The sequence below is a fragment of the Balaenoptera physalus genome (genome assembly GCF_965194825.1).
Source record: "Balaenoptera physalus genome assembly, chromosome: 15".
NCBI lineage: Eukaryota > Metazoa > Chordata > Mammalia > Artiodactyla > Balaenopteridae > Balaenoptera > Balaenoptera physalus.
The window spans coordinates 63,459,833-63,481,152 of record NC_138894.1 but is presented as its reverse complement, the minus strand read 5'-3'; the positions used below and the strand labels follow the sequence as shown (position 1 = coordinate 63,481,152).

General features: G+C 39.6%; 1 protein-coding gene across 8 annotated transcripts in view; it reads left to right on the top strand.

Annotated features, from left to right (window-relative positions):
* The first annotated feature begins 2,470 nt into the window (after positions 1–2,470).
* EML4 (EMAP like 4) overlaps positions 2,471–21,320 on the top strand; it is a 159,110-nt gene continuing 140,260 nt past the window's right edge. For 5 of the 8 annotated variants that reach the window (XM_082427674.1, XM_082427673.1, XM_082427671.1 and 2 more), the window contains exon 1: positions 2,472–2,769. In XM_082427674.1, coding sequence (XP_082283800.1) covers positions 2,745–2,769 — 25 coding nt within the window. In that variant the 5' untranslated portion in view covers positions 2,472–2,744. Of the gene's footprint in view, positions 2,770–21,320 lie in introns of all 8 variants that reach the window. The other 3 variants (XR_014254270.1, XM_082427670.1, XM_082427669.1) reach the window with 1 other exon arrangement.

Sequence of the window (21,320 nt, the reverse complement as noted above, 5' to 3'; positions counted from 1 at the left end):
ATAATAGCCCTGAATTGGAGACATCCCAAATGTCCTTCAGCAGGTGAACGGTCAAACAGTGATAATCCATACCATGGAATTCTCAACAATAAAAAGAACAAACTCTTTTTTTTTTTTTTTTAATTTATTTATTTATTTATTTATTTTTGGCTGTGTTGGGTCTTCGTTTCTGTGCGAGGGCCCTCCCCAGTTGCGGCGAGCGGGAGCCGGTCCTCATCGCGGTGCGCGGGCCTCCCACCATCGCGGCCTCTCTTGTTGCGGAGCACAGGCTCCAGACGCGCAGGTTCAGTAGTTGTGGCTCACGGGCCTAGTTGCTCCGCGGCATGTGGGATCTTCCCAGACCAGGGCTCGAACCCGTGTGCCCTGCATTGGCAGGCAGACTCTCAACCACTGCACCACCAGGGAAGCCCAAGAACACACTCTTAATACTCACAGTGACCTGGATGAATCTCCAGAGAATTATGCTGAGTCAAAAAAGCCAATCCCAAACCGGTACATATTATATGATTCCATTGAAATGACATATTTATAGAAATGGATTACAGGTTAGTGGTTGCCAGGAGTGAAGGAGGGGGTGCTATCAGGAGAAAAAAAAGGCGTGTTTATAAAAGAAAACTTGAGAGATCCCTGTGCTCATGGAAATGATGGAAATGTTTTGTATCTTGATTGTATCAGTATCAATATCCTGGTTGTGATATTGACTATAGTTTTGTAAGCTATTACCATTGGGAGGAACCTGGGTAAAGGATATTCTAACAAATACATGTGAATCAACAATTATTTCAAAATAAAAAGTTTAACTAAAAAAATGTGTATATATGTATGTATACCAATATAACAATGCAAGTTCTTATTCTTTTCATTGACGTTAAGGCAGAAAGTTTTGCATGCAGACACAGAAGAGCAGCTGTCAGAACTGAGGATGTCTCAAATATTAAGCGATTAGACTTGGTAGAATCATACAGATATGAAAATGCCCATAGCAAAGGAAACACTGGGTAAATAACTTAATTTTGAAAACTTAAGACATTAAACTTTAAACACCATTTTGTCTGTAATCTGAATTTATCTTGGCTGCCTTATGGCCATTCTCCACATAGTATGGTATTCAGAAGACACACAGGTCTGATATCCAAAAAAGAAATTTAAAGTAATTTAGATTTTTGGGGGAAGATTTTTAAAGAGGCACCAAAGGGAAGAAGTATACTGCAAGACAACAAAAAAATGTTTAACAATCCTTTCAACCATCTAATTCCTCCAAGTCCCTCTCATGACAGTTGCTACTTCATTTTTCTCACCTCCCTTTAGTACCTCCCTCTCTCCTGGAACTCTGTCTACAATGACTCTTATTCTCTTCTAACTCAGCTCTTTATTATTGTATAGATCAATTTAGTTCCTGGGCACCTTACATTTCTCCTCTGTAACTAGTACTTTGATCCACAAAACCTAGTCCCAAGAGGGACTTGGGAAATCACTGGAAGGTCTTTAGAAGGATGGAGAATAGAGGTGGGTTGGGGAGGGAGGAGGAAGAAGAAGGCTGTGTATACTTAAGAGGTTTTGGTTACAAGTCCAGTCCTCCCTTTTGCAAATGAATAAAGTGAGGTCCAAATAAGTTTAGACACTTGACAGTCACCTCCTGAGTCACATGGAGTTGGGCCTGGAATTCAGGCTTACTTCATTTCAACCCTTTGTTATAGTTCCCTAGTAGGCAATCCTATGATATCCCCGATAAGGGGTGGCTTTGCATCCCTAGTGGAAAAAACACCAGGGGGATTAGGAAGCCTAGGTTCTAACTCTGCTTCTACCAGGCTCCATGAGCTTGCGCAGTTCATGTCTTTTCTAAGGCTCAGTGTCCTCCCTGAAGGGGAGGCAGGATGAACTCTTGGGTCCTGTCCAGTACTAACATTCCTTGCTTCTGGTATGTCTTGGGCTCTGCTGTGTGCCTTGGGTTGTGGCATGGTGGCCTTGAGCTAGTCAAGAAGACTCGCCCTCATTTGTCCCTCATCCTACTGGGGCAAAGGGAGAACCCGGGAAATTTGGACCCCTCCCCGCACTTGGTTGCCTCTTTAGTGTTCTAGGACACACGGGGTGACCATCTCCTGTCAGAGGGGCTCCAGACGTAAGCTTCGATGGGTCTCCGCGGACTCCCCAGGGGCTGCGAGGAAAAGGAATCCCTAGAAGCTGCTGATGATCCCAGGCTGGAGGTCTCCCCTTATCCCCACCCATTCGGAAGCAGTTTCAAGCCCCAAGTCCCAGGCCCTCAGCCGGCCCACCGCGCAAGCGTAACCACCCCTCCCGAGCGCGGGAGGCGGAACCCGAGGCCGAGGCAAGGTGAGAGGGAAGGGTCGGCAAGACCCCGCCTCCGAGTCGTCACGTGGGAGGCGGAGTCGGAAGCGTGACGGCGTACGCGGGGGTGGAGCTACCGCTGCGCGCGGGCGCGGGGCTACCGCTGCGCGCGGGCGCGGGGGCGGGGCGCGGCGGGGCGCTTGCGGCTGCTGTCTGGGAGGGAGGCCGGCCAGGCGGCGGAGCTGCGCGGCGCGGCTCACAACCTGACGGGGAAGTGGTCCGGGCGTCCGTGGCTGACTGCCCCGTGGTGGACGGACGGACGACGGAGGCGGGAGGTGGGAGCCGAGCCGGGCGCCCGAGAAAGCTAGCGGGTCAGGCTCAGCGTCGGCGACCCTAGTCGGTCCGCTGAATGAAGTGCCCGCCCCGCTGAGCCCGGAGCCCGGCGCTTTCCCCGCAAGATGGACGGTTTCGCCGGCAGCCTCGGTGAGTACGGCCGGGAGTCCTTCCTCTCCTGCGCAGGGTGGGAACCTTGTTCCCTCCACACGCAGCCCGGGCCTGCTCTCCACCCTGCCCCTCGGGATGGCGGCACTTCCACTGCACATGTTCCCCTCGAGCCTGCTGCCCCTCTCCGGGCTCCGATGGACTCAGAACCCCTCCCCCATGCCAGCCCTCCTCAGCAAGACCCTCCTTTCCTCCCAGCGTTCTCTTCAGTGCGGGGCCCTTCTTCACCATAGTGGGAACCCCTTCTCTCAGCGCGGCCCCCCAAAGCTGGTACAGCCCTCCCCATACACTCACGGCTCCCCCCACCTTCAGGATTAGGACACCTTTTTCAAACCCTGACCCCTCTTCTGGGTACAACATTCCTCCCCCTTCCCACATACCGAGCTCTCTTTCAGGTTGGGGACACCCCTTAGCCATGCAGAGGCTCCCTTTTAGGGAAGGGACCCCCCATTCCCTCTTCAGGAGGGGGGCACTCCCCCCCGCCCCACCAAGTATATTCACTTTAAATTTGGAGTCTTCTTTTAAGTATACCTCAGAGTAACTGACAACTTCCCTTCACTTCCTCCACTTCTCTGAACATTTTGCAGTGGTGGAGAGAACCAGAAGCACTGAAGCATCATTTGCCTAATACAGGAAAGGAAGAGGTGCATCTGTGTTGGGGGACCCTCTTTATTTTTATTTATTTATTTTTTTAACATCAGTGGTTTTTAAAAAATTTATTTTATTTATTTATTTTTGGCTGCGTTGGGTCTTCGTTGCTGCGTGCGGGCTTTCTCTAGCTGTGGCGAGCGGGGGCTACTCTTCGTTGCGGTGCGCGGGCTTCTCATTGTGGTGGCTTCTCTTGTTGCAGAGCACGGGCTCTAGGCACGCGGGCTTCAGTAGTTGTGGCACGCGGGCTCAGCATTTGTGGCTCGCGGGCTCTAGAGCGCAGGCTCAGTAGTTGTGGCCCACGGGCTTAGTTGCTTCGCAGCATGTGGGATCTTCCTGGACCAGGGCTCGAACCCGTGTCCCCTGGATTGGCAGGCGGATTCTTAACCACTGCACCACCAGGGAAGCCTGGGGACCCTCTTTAAAAGAGGAGTGAAAGCAGAACTATGCTTGCTGGCTCTGCACGCATGCTGGGGAGAAGTAACCCTGCCCAGTTAATCCATAGGCAAGGGGGCCTCTGACAGGGAAAGAAAGGATTCTCCATTTTTGGAATATGTTGTCTTTGTGGAATGGAGAAAGGGAAGTAGGCTGAAGTATCCTTTCAGTGTTCCCTTTCACCCAGATAAAGGTAGTAAATTTTGTAACTGGCCTAGGGAATCAGAACTCAAGGCTGGTACTCAGTGCGCTATAATGTGTCTGGAATTACTATTCTGTGAGGCTATTGGAATCTGGTTACTGTAAAGATTGAGCTCAACTGTCATGATGGTGAGAAACAGTTTCTGCTTTGGCTGATACTGCAGTTAATGTGATACCTGCTGCTGGATTTGTATATTGAGTATTTTATGTGGAGGTAGCTTGTATTCAGATGCCTTTCTTTGCATTTCTTGATAATAAATTCCTAGTTGGTTAATGTTCATGGATCAGTGCATAATCTGGCCATAGGCCATACTTTATTCAGACACACTGAGAGTAAATGGGTTTTTTAAAATCTAAAATAAAAAAGTAGGTTAAAGAGCAATGGATCCATTATAGGTATTAAATAGTAAAACCCACAATTTTGGCCTTGATTTTCTTTGGGGAAAAACACACACACTTTCTTTGGGAAACACACACACAAGTACTTTGAGAGTGGAAATCCTAAAATAGGAGGCGACTGAGTGTTACTCTTTCCTCCCCAAAGGCACCTGTTGTCCATTATCTAACCTTTGATGTCTTATAATTCCTTACATTGTGAAGTTGTTTCATTCTTGGGCTCCTTTTAAAGAGGGATCAACTTTTCACTGCTTTTTTTTTTTTTTTTAAGCCTTATGCCTGGATTTATTCCCTAATCATATTGGACTGAAAGACTTGTCCTTTATGTTCACAAAGAGGTGATCATATACTTGGCCAAAAAACTGAGTGTCTTGGGGGATGTGGTGGGACTGAGATATCTCTGCACTGTTGGCTCCTCAGCCTGTAGGAATAGTGGGATCACTGCTCAAATTAGAATCAGCTTTTACTTCTTTCCTATTGGTTCTGAGGACTTGGAAGGCTTGCCGAAGCTTCATCTTCTGTGTTTTGTGGGAGTCTTTCTCACTAATTGGGGGCATTTAAGTTTATTTTGAAACAGTGGATATCCTTGTTAGACAGCTATCCTTTCTTATCCAATTCATGAGGCAACTGATAGGAGAGACTGAAAGATGAAGATGAATTTTAGTTGGGGCTCCCACTTTTCATCAGGAACGTTATAGCTGACCCTGATGTTGAATTTTTTTATTCATTTGATAATTTTTTTATTTATTTGATGCCATCCTTGGATGGTACCTTGATGAGACTTTCTTTCTTTAAGTATGGTGTTGATCAGGAGCAGGGAATATACCTGTATTTAAAGAGAGGAACCTCTGTCAGCTGGAGGGAAAGAAATGGTTCCTGGCAGTATTTTTGGAGCTGCTTCTCATGAAGATACTTCTCAGCAGGAGCTCTGTGCTTTCTCTTTCTGTCCCCCTTGAAAGAGTAAAACTAGGCCCCATTTTAATTGAAACCTTAAAGAGTTGGGAGTGAGGGAAGGGTAATGCTGGTATATTTTACTGGTAGTCTTTAAACATAGCTTTACCCAGCTCTTGCCAAATTGCTTGTTTCTATTCCCTGCAGTTCATTAGTCTAGAGCGTAGAGTTACATTGATCTTTATTTTATCATCAAGAGAGCCATGAGTGTAAAGGCAAGGTCTTGTATTCTAGTAGATGTTTAAAAACTTTTTTTTAACCAAACAAGAATTCAAAACATGTGAAGTTCTTCTGGGGTCACAAGTATTGAAAACATTTATTCTCAAGGAAGCGTATGTGTGTCTCCTTTTAAATACTAGATGAGTTCTTGAAAAAAAATGTAAGAAAACTACATCTTTATAAGCAGGAAAGCTCAGTGCTTTGTAAAAAATGGTTCTAGAGAAGCTGATTATTTAAGGGAATGTTATGGTGCATCATTTCATAAAGTGAAAAACTTTTAAAATTCAAACTGTACCTTGATTGTTGTGTGTTTAGATAAGGAAAACACTATTATGTGCATTTTATAAGATGTCTAATGGCAATTAAAACTGTGTGTAGTGGTTTTGAGATCACTGAGAGGAACGTTAGGTGATTGTCTGTGGGTGATTGTGTTATATGTGCCACATTGAAATTATATACCTTTTGTATTACTTTTGTTTTACATAAAAACAACTAAAGGATGCTTTTAATCTCTACAGCTGATGAATTTCAGGCAGTTTGGCTGGCAGGTGGTGGCACCGTTTACTTCAGGCATAGTGTCTTTTAGTTCATGAAGAGGGTAATATAAAAAAGCAATACTTCAGAAACAACTTTTTTTTTTAACTTAGTGAGGGGAAAACAATCTATCTTGATGTCCTGCCTCCAAATCAGTTTGGAATACACACACATACATGTACAAAACATATATACAGTAAATATTTTAAATCTCAGGTCTATGTGCAAAAGTGGGAAACTTGATACAGCTTTTTTTGTTGATTTTCTTAAGGCAGGGGTTAGGTGCATTTCATGCTTAGTTTTTTTAGCATCTCTTTTTCATAATAAAGGTTTTAATTTTAAGACTTGTCTTGGGATTAGCCTACAGGTTTAGTCTGTGTTTATGCTTTAAAGAAAGCATATTGTTAACCACATCAGTTTTAACTTTTTCTGCTCCAAAGGTTAAAAACAAAACTCCAAAACTTCTTTTTAAAGAAAAATTGTAATGGATGAAATTGTAGGGTTAGTATAAGAAATGTAACAGTCTCATTGCAGTAGTAGTATGCTTCAGTTTATGAGATATTTTAAAACTATCTCTTTAACATCACAATATTAGAACTTATTTCTCATCTCGTGTATACTCTTGCTTTCTTAAAGGAACAGTGTAGTATATGATTTTCAAATATAAATCTAGTCTAAAGCATTCTGTATATATTTATTCATATAAAAATGTTTCCCATGTAATAATATTACTTGGGGAATTTTTTCTTAACTTTTAATTTCTTAATGGTTGTCTCTTGAAGGGCTCAAGATAGGCTTACGTTATAATATGGCATGAGTAGTAACTCTTACATCTGTAACATGAGTTAGCTAGAGTATTTCTTAACATGTACCTATTTTTGTGACATTCTTCTTGCCCTTTAGGAGCTTACTATCTGGTTTTAAATACATACCTAGAGATATAAGTAAAGTACCAGAAATGGGAGTTGAAGGGGGAAGCACCATTTAGAATGCAGTGTTGTGTATCAAGCACGTAACTTCTGAGAGACAACATTTGGAGATTCTGAATTTATAGAGACTGGCCTTTTAAAACCATGAAATAATTAGAAGTCCAGATATTAGGGAATGATATTACTAGGTCTTTTTCTGCTTTGTATTTAAGTTTGAATAGCATGTAGGACAAGTACCGTATTAATTTTATGTATATGAGTCCATTTCTATTACATGTAAAACTTCAATATTTGTTCATAAGAAATATGACATTTTAATTTTATTTTTATTTTTAAAATTTATTTATTTATTTATTTATGGCTGTGTTGGGTCTTCATTGCTGTGCGGGGGCTTTCTCTAGTTGTGGTAAGCGGGGGCTACTCTTCATTGTGGTGCTTGGGCTTCTCATTGCACTGGCTTCTCGTTGCAGAGCACGGGCCCTAGAGCACGCAGGCTTCAGTAGTTGTGGCACACGGGCTTAGTTGCTCTGCGACATGTGGGATCTTCCCATACCAGGGCTCGAACCCGTGTCCCCTGCATTGGCAGGCGGATTCTTAACCACTGCTCCACCAGGGAAGTCCCAACATTTTGACTTTAAAATAGATGGATTCTAAAACTTTAAAATAGTCTAAGGAAATAATCTACTTCCCAAATCTGTAGTATATTTCTACGTCTCTGTGTGATCTCTTGTCCTATAGTTTTAGCTGTCACTGTTATAATGCTTTAACTTTGCATATTGCTTTATAGTTTACAAAACTTTATCTCATTTAATCTGCACACTAACCTTGGGAGAGAAGAAATTATTTCCCCTTTCATAGATGAGGAAACTAAGGTTCAAGGAGTTTGCAGTTTTTATAAAGGCTATTCAAATCCAGATTTTTCTTTTCCTTTTCTTTTTTTTTGGTGGGGAGCCTAACTTGTAAGGTTTGTATCCAATGAGAACACAATACAAAAGAAGAAAGAAAAAAATTATCTTTTGTTCTAGCTTATCTGTATTCAGCTGACATTAACATGTTGATGTACTTATTTTTACTCTTTTCCTATGCCTCCTTTTTTACACAGTGAAAATTATACTATAGATATAATTGTGCATTCTGGTGGTTTTTTCATTAGATCCTAACCATTTTTTTCTTTCTTTTTTTGGCTGCGTCGGGTCTTTGTTGCCTGCGTGCGGGCTTTTCTCTAGTTGTGGCGAGCGGGGGTTACTCTTCCTTGCAGTGCGTGGGCTTCTCATTTCCGTGGCTTCTCTTGTTGCAGAGCATGGGCTCTAGGTGTGCGTCTTCAGTAGTTACAGCTCACAGGCTCAGTAGTTGTGGCATATGGGCCCTAGAGCACACGGGCTTCAGTGGTTGTGGCTCACGGGCTCTAGAGCACAGGCTCAGTAGTTGTGGCTCATGGACTTAGTTGCTCTGCAGCATGTGGGATCTTTCTGGACCAGGGACTGAACCCGTGTCCCCCTGCATTGGTAGGTGGATTCTAAACCACTGTGCCACCAGGGAAGTTCCCATTTTTTTCCACTTGAACTCAGATTTTTTTGATGGGGTCTAATGTTCTTTTCCTTACCCTATTACTGACTCTTTATAACCCACTTGTACATTGACTCTAACATACCTGAATCTGAGCTCCTCATCCTCTAAATCAGCTTCTTTTTCTTATTTTCCACTGTCTGTAAGTATCACCCAGCCTTGAAATCTTAGAACCATGTTTGACTCCTGGCCATTTTTGCCTACCACATTAAAATCTCTTCTAAGACTTAGCAATTCTTGTCACCTTTTCCCATTCCTTACTTTCCTTTTCCACCACCACAGTTGAAGTCCTTATTTTTCTGTGTTTGGATTATTGCATAGCCTCAAGAATCTCCACTTGTCTATAATTTGTTTTGTGTGTGTGTGTGGGACTTTCAGACTAATCTTCCTTAAACAGTGCTTTGACTGTCCCATTCACTCTTTCAGATTGCTTCATTGCCTTAATGACTAAATTCAAGCACCTTAACCTTGTTGTCAAGGGTCCTCCATTATCTCTTTCTACTGTCTTAACATGTTCTGGCCTAATTGACCTATTTCTTTTTCTCCATATTTGATTGGCTTTTTTCCATCCCTGTGACTATTCTCTTTTGAAGTACCCTTAAAGGCCCAACTCAGATATTGTTTCCTTTCTGAACACCTTTTGTTGTTTGTTCTCTTTCATTCCCAGCTTAAAATATTCACCCTTGAACTTTTAACATAAGAACATTCTTAGGGCATTTATCACAGAATATTTCTTCTCAAAAGGTAGAAGTAATTATTACAAGTCCTAAAATTATTGTAAGTCTTATTTCCCCAGCCAAATTGTAAACCCATTGAAGGCTGACACTCTCATGTGTTTTTGAAATCTCATAGCAGAGCAGTGGAGATTTCAGGACCCTATAAAATTGGGGGAAAAATTATTAGGGAACCAGTATATCATTGGCAACTTACAACCTTCGCTCTTACCATCGTTGCATAAAAAGATAATAACTTGAAGACCAAAAAATTATCATACACAATCTCAGAATCCTTTAAAAAATTAAATAACTCTTTATGTTCTTGTTTTCTTCTGTTCTTATTTCACCTGAAATAAATGAAAACTTTCTTCCAGACTTTGTTGGGAATATGATAAAGAACTCTGTGCCAGGTTCTAGGGTAGTGTTTTTCAAGTGCAGGTCTTATGCATCACCTATTAAGGATTTAGAAATCAGTTTATTTGCAGTCAAGACAAATATTAAAAAAAGAATGAGGAGGAAGAGAGGAAGAAAGAAAGATTATAAAATATTGGTGCTTTGCATGATATTGCTTCAAGAAACTTTTAATTTCAGTTTTATATGTTTGCCTTAGATGGCAGTATAAAATTTATTTCTTTCTAGGGGTCACAATCAGATGAAAGGTACACTTTTAGTGTCTATTCCCTATCTTTGAGAGACGAGGTGGGAGGGCTCACATATATATAAAAATGTGGATGAACAATCAGAAGTGGTTATAATGAATTGTGCTGTTTTTGAAAAATTTTTAGAATCTGAATATAATGATTAGAATATAGTTAATATCAGTAGCAGCGAAAGTACATCTGTAGTTCTAGAATCAGTGTAATTCAGGCAAACTCCATATGTAGAAATGTGGTTTTATGAAACTGGAAGTTAGGGTATGTTATTTACTTTGCAAAGCATTCACCATATTGTTTTTTTCAGCTTTCCTGATGGAGTTGTCTGTGTCTTGACTGGTTCTCCACCTCTTTAGCTTTTCAAAATCTATCCAGTCTCTAAGGCATGGCGCAAGTACGCTTGTTTTTTCTGGAAGCTGCACCTAATTATTCTAGTGTTGCACACAAACCATTGCACTGTAGTGCTCCTAAAGTAGAGGAGACCGAGTGCTTACACCTAAGGGATCTGGGAGTGTAGCCAGAAATTGAGTCTACTTAACTGAAAAATTCACATGATTATTTTGCAATCATTATAATAAAGATTAGTCCAGACAGGAATCATTGATAGATGCTAAATCTATGGGGATATTTTTGATGAGGAGCAGAATGTTTGCATGGTCTTAAATATCTCCCCATATATTGCTTAGTAGTTGCAAGGGGAAAAAAATAGTAACTCTATGCAGTGATGAAATCAGACAGCACCTTGAGTGCATGATCAAAATAAATAACACCAGTGGACATCGTGTGCCTCTGAACGTGATGCCTGCGAAGAACACATCACTTAGGTAGTTCGCCAGCCAGGAATGCATAACCTGAATGTAATCCTGAGGAACATTGAACTCCAAATGGGGAACATCCTGTTTTTTAAAAGGGTAGGGGGCGAGACTGTACTTTTTTTAAATGTTAATATTATAAAGACAAAGAAAGGCTGTGGAAATGTTCCAGATTAAAGGAGACTAAAGAGACATGACAACTATTTGTAGTACCTGATTCTAGAATGGATCTTGTATTAGAGGGGGAAATGATATTAAGGATGTTATTGGATCATTTGGCAAAAATGGAATATGGATGGTAGATTAGATAAAGGTATGGCATCAATGTTAAATTTACTAAAGTTGGTAACTGTCCTAAGGTTCTATAAAATAATGTTTTTATTCTTAGGAAATACACACTGAAATTTTTAGGAATAAAGTGCCATGATATATAACCTACTCTCAAATGGTTCAGAAAAAATAATGTAACATGTATATATGTTTTATATATATACACATATATATAGAGAGAGAGCTATGTATTTATGTGTGTATGTATTTGTATGTTTGCATAGAGAGGAGGAGGGAGGGTGGAAGGATGCTCTTATGCAAGTAATGCAAATGAGTAAAATGTTAACAACAGATGAATTTGGTTAAAACTGTACAGGTGTTTTTTTGTACTATTCTTGTTCTTACAGCTTTTCTGTAAGCTTGAAATTATTTTTAAATGAGAAGTTTTTAAAAATCATATGAACTTTGCATTAAACTCCAAAATATTGCATTTTAAAAATAAAGAAATAGCTCCTCTCCCAGAAAATTCCAGGCAAACTCTTGGGATAAAACTGCGGCTCCAAGAATATGTTCCACGTATATCATGTGGTTTCCTTTTATCCCTAGGCTTCAGTTTGAGAAACATGCCTCTGGGCCAGAGACAGCTGTGGTTCAAATTTAGTCGACAGACATGTTTTGTTTGGCCCTTTTGAGTGTGTTAAAAATTGGGAAATTTCACATAAAAATTTGCATCTTTGGTTTCTCTTGAAAAATGGAATGATATTGCCACTGTGGACTTGCATTCCAGATGATATATACTCACTGAGTGATGCGTCAGGTAAACAGCCTCAGTCCTTGCCTTATACCTAGCTTGTTTCAAGTATTTACCTTATTGCCTGGCCTCTATAGGCATATGTTTGCAGCCTTTATCTTGCCCAGGAGGTGTTGGGGGTGTCTTCTTTGTGGTCATGGCAATTTGAGAATTAAGTTGTTGAAATGATGCCCTAACACCTGCTTACATTTAAGTGTATATATCCTATAAACAAGGACATTCTCCTACATAACCATATTACAATGAAGAGAATCAGGAAATTAATATTGATACATTACTACTATTTCACCCTCAGACCCATTCAAGTTCTGCTAATTGTTTTAATAATGTCTTTTATAGCAGAAGGATCCAGTTCAGAATCAAATGTTATATTTAGTTGTCATGTCTCTTTAGTCTCTTTCAATCTGGAATAGTTCCTTAGTCTTTCCTTGGGTTTCATGACCTTAATGCTTCGCAAGATGGCAGGCCAGTTGTTTTGTAGAAAGTCCCTAAATTTGAGGTTTCCTCCTGATTAGATTCAAGTTATGTATCTTTGGCACAAAAGCCACACAGGTGAAGCTGTGTTTTGTCTCATTGCATCCTACCAGGTGGCACACAGTTTTGATTTGTCCCATTCTGGTAATGTCCATTTTGACCATTTGATTAAGGTGGTGTCTGCCAGGCCTTTCCACTGTAAAATTACTTTTAAAAAAATCTTTGTAATTAGTAAGTGTTTTGTAGGAGGTACTTCAAAACTTTGTAAATATTCTGTTCCTCATCAGACCTTCAAATTATTGGTTTATTTATATCTGTATGAATCAGGTATCCTATTTTTTTCCAATGGGTTATAATCCATTACTATTTATTTTGATACTCAAATTGGCCCTGTTTTGGCTATTGGGTACCCATTCATGCTGGCTTCTGTATTCTTTTGACATGTTCCCATCATTCTTTGAGGACTCTCTTGCTTTTTGACACAATAAGGTGATTCAGGTGCACAATTCAGCCCATAATAACTTGCATATATATTTTAAGTAGGGTTCAGGTGAGATTTTTGAATTAAGTCATTTTAAGTTAGCGAACATTCTTTATGGTTCTTGTAATTTTGTAACTGCATAATAGTTTATCTTACACTTAAAAATTGTGTTAAACACATGGACTAGACCATTAATGTAAATTAGTTTGAAGGTGTTTGCTCTTAAGTGGGAAGCCATTCAGGATGTTTGTTCTTATGTTTCTACATTTAAACAATCAGCAGTTATCTTAGAGCAAGGTACTGTTAGGTGGTGTGTGTGTTGGGGGGCTTGGGTAAAAGAAAACAGATTTAAGCAGCAAAATCAACCTTTTTTTTCCCCCTTAAAATGTTGTGATCATCTTTCCTTCTCAGAGAGTATAAACATAAACTTTAATGCGTCGTATTCCATCATTTGGACATCTGATCTGCCTAAGCTGTGTATATAGAAAGAACATAATTCACCTTATTCTTGATGACTGATGGTGGTTACTATGAGCATTAGACATGGTTCTGTGCTGTAATACAGTGATGCCTCTGAGAGCTATTTGTGTAGAACTGTTTGCTCCATACATTCAATGACCCTAGACAGTTATAACTGTCTTCCTTGCTGTGTGTCACCTAGTGTCAGTGTACTTTATCCTTTCCTTTCTTTTTATTTATTTAATTATTAAAAAAATCTCACCCATAATATTTGAGCTTATATATCTGGAAAGATGACTAGTCTCTTATTAGACCTAAAATTTGACAGTAATTTCTTAATGTCAGATATCCAGCCAAATATCCCTGATTGTCTCAAAAGTGTCATTTTACAGTGGTTTGTTTAAATCAAGGTTTAAACAAGATCGTACATTGCATTTGGTTGCTATGTCTCAAGTATTTTAATCTATATATTTCCCTTCCCTTTTCTTTTTCCCTTTGCAGTTTGTTAAAGAAACTAGACCTTTCCTCCTGTAAAGTTTAACATAAGTACTGATTGTATCTTTTGGTGTTTTTTTTTTTTTTAAAACATGTTTCTTTGTCTTCTGTTTATCCTTTAAATGGAAACTTACAGATTTTTATATATTTGATGTATTTTGATCTGCTGCCATTACTCTTCTAAAATTTGATGCTTAGGTTTTCCCATCTTTGACTTCTGAGAGCATCTTCACACTGCTTCCTGGGTCCTGGTCCTAGTGCTCTTTGTTAGTTTCCTTGCTTTCTGATGTGACAAGATGTTCAAACTTTTCCTCTACACTTCCTGTTCCAGTTCTGCGGTCAGCTGTTTCTCTAAGAAGTTGTGGTTCCTGTTGGTAGGAAGTGGTACTCTAGGCTCTAGAGGTGCTCATTGTTAACTAAATTGGTTATTGTTTCTAATCTAGCCATTCTTTTGATTTCCAATTTTAAATCTGCTGTAGGCTAGGAAACCAGATAACAAAGCTGGTTTGACGTACATGAGGATTGTTCTGGACCTCAAAAGAGAACCAAGAGATCAAGGTCTGTGCCTTTTTAAATTGTATGGTGTAGCACCTACAGGGACAGAACCATACCTAATAAATATTGCTAATGTTAGTAATATGTGAATAACATAATACCAGATGTTCCTCAGAGTAAAATAATAGACTTCTGAATGAGGCCTTTAATAATAAAATACCTGAGCTTTTAGTTCACAGACTTGATGATATGTGCATGTTTTAAATTATAGACCATTTATGCTCCCTGTATTTTCTTTTGTTAAGATTATCTTTCTTTTGTCTTTTGTTTTTCTTTTAGGATAAATCTCTGGATCAGTGAGGTGTTAGTATCTTAGAGAGTCAAATTATGCTATATTATATTTGTCATATTCCATAATAAGAATACACTTATTTTCATTTAAAAACTTTTTTCCGGAGAATGTACTTCTTCAGACTTTCCAAAATTGGTGAGTTCCTAAAGTTGAGATGACTTGCTGTTTTAAAACAAAACTATTTAGTTTTGATATCTGACATTTTTCCTTAAATCATTTTTTACTCTTGTATGTTGGTCTCGAGCAACTGCTTATGCTGATCTTTAAGTGACACGTTAGAGCAAATGACAAAATTTGCATTTTTCTTTGAGCCATTTGTTCCAGAAAAGTGTCATAACTGACTTCTGTTGATGAGTGAGTGGGATTTTTTTTTTTTTTTTTTTTTTTAATTTGAAGGATATCCTGTTTTCAGTTTAGTTGGGGCATAGCCTTTGATTTTCTTTGACTGCTTTGAGTACCTCTTGGCATTTATCTTATTTCTTTAATCCTCTCCAGTTTTAATTAGTGAGGACATGTTTTTTGGCACAAACAACATTTTCTTAATTTTTAGGATCTATTATTATGGGTCATTTGAGATAAGGTATTGGGGAACAAAGTTTAGAATAAAGAGAATGGCTGGGAAAGTAATCAATATTTGACTAATTTTCTTGAAATTTTTGTGAGTGCTTGTGGGTGAGATTTAATGATTACATCCACACTGAAACTTGCACACTGTGAAATTCCTGATCTTGGTTCATTAGTGCATACTATAATGGGGCTAAGGTTATGGGTTCGAGTCTCATATAGGTCACTTTTTTGTGTGTGTTTCCTGGTCATAAACACATTCATTAAGTAAATAGCTTTTGATTAGCTTCTTTGGATCACACTGTGCTAAGTGCAGTGGAAAATTGGTGTATAAGACACTCAAAATCCTTGCTCTCATGAAGCTTATAATTCTGTGGGGAATTCAGGCAATATTTATTTGGGAAATATTTATTGAACGCTTGGTATGTGCTCAGCACTCTTCCAGCTATAAACATAGTCCTTATGGAGCTTATGATGTTGGCTTTTAAAATACAGAGTAATAAGGATTGTGATGGTGAAGTATAGGAAGCTTTGGGAACAAAGGAGGGCTGTCTTAAACCTCCACCATCCAGCCTTTTATGTTTTTTTCAAATGCATGTCTTTGTTTAGGGTGTAAGCAGAAAAATAGAAGTCAGGTCACAGTAGCCCTCCCAGCTCTTGAAAATGGCTTAAAGGAATGACATTTAGTTTTTTTTTCCTACTCGCGTACACCTGAGAAAATGATAAACTACCAATAGAGCTCACTTTTGTTGCAGTTTTCAACCTGTGTGGAGACCATTGTCAGCTATGCTCTCCTGGTGTCGTCCTAATTTAAGTCAATGAATTCAATAACTTCTATCCTCTCTCTGTTATCTATATAAGTGGTCCTTTTCTAAGATATTTGTTTTTTCTATGTGTTTGTTGCAGTATGAGTCCTGTGATTAAATCTATGGTCTTCAGTATGCTTGCTTTAGGAAATAATCATTGATGCGGCAGGTTATGGACTACATTTCAAGAAATTTGGTTCACATGGGTAACTTTTTGAAAGGGAGTGGCAAAGCAAAGGCACTAACTTTTATTCAGCTGTGATTTCAGGAACTATGTCAGACACTTTTCATAAATTAACTGTAATAACTAAATGGCAAAAAAAATTGTTAATTTCAGTTTAAAAAAATACCCTCAAGGGTAACTTTTAAGTAGATTGAATAAAACTGAACTTGTTACTACAACCCTTCATATGAGGATGATGATTGTAGTGACAGACTTTTTGTGACTGAAATGAACTATTGATGCCAGTATGAAAATCTAATAATTCAGCAAGTGCTACGTGCCAGGAATTGTTTTCATACTGGGAATATATCAGTGAAGAAAAGAAACAAAAATTCTTACTAAAGTATATATTATAATGAAGGGAGATAGACAGTAAACAATCTTAGACAGTAAACAATTTTCATGGGGCTTCCCTGGTGGCGCAGTGGTTGAGAATCTGCCTGCCAATGCAGGGGGACACGGGTTCGAGCCCTGGTCCGGGAAGATCCCACATGCCGCGGAGCAAATGGGCCCGTGAGCCACAATTACTGAGCCTGCGCATCTGGAGCCTGTGCTCCGCAACAAGAGAGGCCGCGATAGTGAGAGGCCCGCGCACCGCGATGAAGAGTGGCCCCCGCTTGCCACAACTAGAGAAAGCCCTCGCACAGAAACGAAGATCCAACACAGCCATAAATAAATAAATAAATAAATAAAATTCAAAAACAATTTTCATGAAATTATTCACTCTTCAGACATCAGTGACTCCTGTATAAACATTGATGTCTGCATTGTTCATTATAAATATACCATCCTTTTTTCATAGAATAGATGGTGATATAGCCTGTGTGGACTTTGGTCGTGTCAGATAAGCTTAGAGAAAAGTAATCTTGGGGATGCAAAAACAGGTAGGTAAAACATTGACAACTGTTCTAAGGCTACTTTATCATCATACATCTTAGTCACTGTATCTGATCATATGACAGGGTTTTGGAATAGTATATATACTTCTTAGATGTCCATTCTCAGATTCTTAATTTGTCCTTTTTGTTTCATATTTAAGGCTTTATTGTTTACTAAAATACTTTTATGTGTTTGGATATGTATTCCCTTGAGTTTTAGTATTTTTTTTCTTGTGGAAAAAGTTGATTTTATTTCTATAAAATCTTTTTTTCCTCCAGGTTAATTACTATAGATCACTGTTTATCAACCTGGATTCAGGACCCCTATTCAGTTACTAAGGAGAATTCCCAGGGTGCTGTGGAGCTCTCCAGACAGCTGTTTGTGGGTGGTAGTGAGGGTAGAGGCAAACAGTGGGTTGTGTGACCAGGGTGAGGTCACCTCTTTTACCTTCTGGCCCTCTTTCTTTCCGGACTTTAACACCTACTTTGGTACTTAAAGCAGTTTGGGCTCTTGCTGTGCTCTGAACAGTTGTTTAGTAGTAGCACCTATAAGGTAATGTTAGATGTTTTTCTGATGGGACTCACGGCGGTGTGACTGTGTCACAGCAACAACAAAAAAGTTGTTTCAGGAGTTTGAAAACCACTGATGTAGTTTTAAGTGTAGTTTTAGGCAATGTTTTTTTTTTTTTTTTTTTTTTTTAAAGATTTATTGATTGATTGATTGATTGATTACTATGTTGGGTCTTCGTTTCTGTGCTAGGGCTTTCTCTAGTTGCGGCAAGCGGGGGCCACTCTTCATCGCAGTGCGCGGGCCTCTCACTATCGTGGCCTCTCTTGTTGCGGAGCACAGGCTCCAGACGCGCAGGCTCAGTAGTTGTGGCTCACGGGCCTAGTTGCTCCATGGCATGTGGGATCTTCCCAGACCAGGGCTCGAACCCGTGTCCCCTGCATTAGCAGGCAGATTCTCAACCACTGCGCCACCAGGGAAGCCCTAGGCAATGTTTTAATGTCTAGAAATTAATGTCTTCGCATTTGATCTTTCCTGCTCTCATTTAACCTGCATGTGGCCACTGGGTTATTCTTTCAGTACAACATTTTTATTGTCACTCTCCAGCTTAAAAGCTTTTTATCATTTTCAGTTTCTGTGAGATAAACTCTTAGCTTGGGCCACCTGGCTCCAACTTTAACAGTCTCACCCCTTTTTGGGGAATGTTATGTGGATTCTCTCAGTATCCCTTTTCTTGCCTCATTTATTGCTACCTTGTTTCTTCTTATGCCATTATTTATTATATTATATATTACATATATAATATATTGACAGAGTTGCCATATACCCTAGGGGAAATTAGGGAATTTGAAAACCAACAGATAAGATTATGACACGTTCCTAAGAGTTGTATGAGAAAGTGTCTTTAGAGCAAGGTTTTGTGAATTGTTTTCTTTTCCTGCTTATTAACCTGTTCCTTCCTCTCATCGCTGGTCTTTTGTATAACCCTGGATAAGCCAATCTGCTTTTTTGCCAAACCTCATTGGACTTCCTTAAAACTGGGTATATTCTGTTCTTTTGGGAATTTGGTAGTTTTGTTATTAAATACAGTGCATTCTTGATAGCAGATTCTCACAGTCATTTGTTTTATAACATCACCGAACACCTCATTATCGTATCTTGATTTTAGTGAAAAAGAGTAGAACTACAGAGTAGTTTTGAGAATTCAAATTTTTAAAATCAGCTTTATTGAGCTATGCTTTACCTGTGATAAACTATGCCAATTTCAAGTGTATAATGGGTCTTGAAAATTTTGTATAGTTGTGTATCCACTACCACATTCAAGATATAGACCATCTCTCTTACCCCAAGATGTTCCTTTGTACCTCTTTGCAGTCAGTCCCTTCCCTCTACCCCCACTGATCTGCTTTCTATCCCTATATTTTGTCTTTTCTAGAATATCATATAACTGGAATCTTATAATCTGTGGTCTTTTGTGCTTTTAACTTAGTATACTTTTTTTTAAATAAATTTATTTATTTTATTATTTATTTATTATTTTTGGGTGTGTTGGGTCTTGTTGCTGCGCGCGGGCTTTCTCTAGTTGCGGCGAACGGGCGCTACTCTTCATTGTGGTGCGCAGGCTTCTCATTGCGGTGGCTGCTCTCGTTGTGGAGCATGGGCTCTAGGTGCGCGGGCTCAGTACTTGTGGCTCACGGGCTCTAGAGCACAGGCTCAGTAGTTGCGGCGCATGGGCTTAGTTGCTCCGCGGCATGTGGGATCTTCCTGGACCACGGCTCGAACCCGTGTCCCCTACATTGGCAGGCGGATTCTCAACCACTGCACCACCAGGGAAGTCCTAACTTAGTATACTTTTGAGATTCATCTGTGTTGCATGTTTCAGTAATTTGTTCCTCTTTATTGCTGAATAACATTTTATTGTATAAATATACCACGATTAGTTTATCAGTTCACCAGATGATGGACATTTCAGTTGTTACCAGTTTTTGGCTATTAAGAATACAGCTGCTGTGAACATTGGAATACATGTCTCCCTGTAGCCCTGCAGCCACTAGTCTACTTTCTGACTCTATGCATTTGCCTATCCGGTGCTCATTTTTTAAAAAGTGGGTTGTTTGGCTTATTACTAGGTTTTGAGAGTTCTGTGTATACTATGGGTGCAAGTCCTTTATCAGTTATGTGTTTTGCAAATATTTTCTTCCAATTTGCAGCTTAACTTTTCATTTACTTAACAGTGTCTTTGAAGAGTGAAAGTTTGGTTTTTTTTTAAGTTAATTTTTATTTATTTATTTATTATGCTGTGGGGCATGTGGGATCTTAGTTCCACGACCAGGGATCGAACCGAAGCCCCCTGCATTGGAAGCGTGGAGTCTTAACCACTGGACTGCTAGGGAAGTTCCTGAAAGTTTTTTATTTTGATGAAATCCAGTTTATCAATTTATTAGGATGAAGTTCAATGTATTATTTGTTTCTTTTATAGTATATTTTGTGTCCCATTTAAGAAATCTTTACCTAACCCAAGGTCACAAAGATTCTGAAAGAAAACTCTTTCTCTGCTTACAACACTTCTGACACCAAATGTGTGGGTTTTCCACACCAGGCAATTCTGACACTACCTGGAATTAGTGCAGATCCTGCAGGTTAAGGGTTCAGTCACTCAAGACTGCCTCCCTGCTCCAGATGCCAATTACAAGTTCAGACTTCAGGTACTTCTGACTGACCACTTATAAATGGGAGATTTTCATGCCCCCTCCTTGGGTTTAATAATATGCTATAACAGCTCACAGAACTCAGGAAAACACTTCACTTACTATTACTGGTTTATTATAAAGGATATAATGCAGAAATACCCCAATGGAAGAGATGCATTGGACAAGGTACTTAGGAAGGGGTGTGGAGCTTCCATGCCCTCTTCTGGGCGCGTCACCCTCCCAGCACCTTGATGTGTTCATCAGTCTGGAAGCTCTCTAAAGCCCATCATTTAGGGTTCTCTTGGAGGCTCCAGTACGTAGGCATGATTGATTGAATCATTGGCCAGTGTGGTCGAGATCAGTCTCCAGTCCCTCTCCCCTCCCTAGAGGTTGAGGGGTAGGACTGAAAGTTCCAACCCTCTAATCACAGGGTTGGTTCCTCTGGCAACCAGCCTCCACCCTCCAAAAGTCACCTCTTTAGCATAAACTCAGGTATGGTTGAAAGGGGCTCCTCTCCCCCGTATTACTCAGAAAATTCCAAGGGTTTTAGAAGTTCTATGCCAGGAACTGGGGACAGAATTCGAATATATATATATATATTTCTTATTATGTCACAATTTCTCTCCTGTTATTTTCTTCTAGAAGTTTATAGTTTTTGCTTTTATTTTTAGGTCTGTGATCCTTTTAGAGTTAATTTTTACATATAGTATAAGGTAAGAATCAAGGTTCATTTATTTGCACATTGATATCCCTTTGTTCCAGCAACATTTGTTGAAAAGATTAGCCCTTTTCCTTTAAATTGCCTTGGCACCTTTGCCGAAAATCAATAGACTACATATGTGTCAGTCTATTTTGGACTCTGTATTCTGTCCCAAAGATTGCTATGTTTATCATTAAGTAAATACCACACTGTCTTGATTACTATAGCTGTAAAGACTTCAATTAAGTTTTTTTATATTTGAAAAAT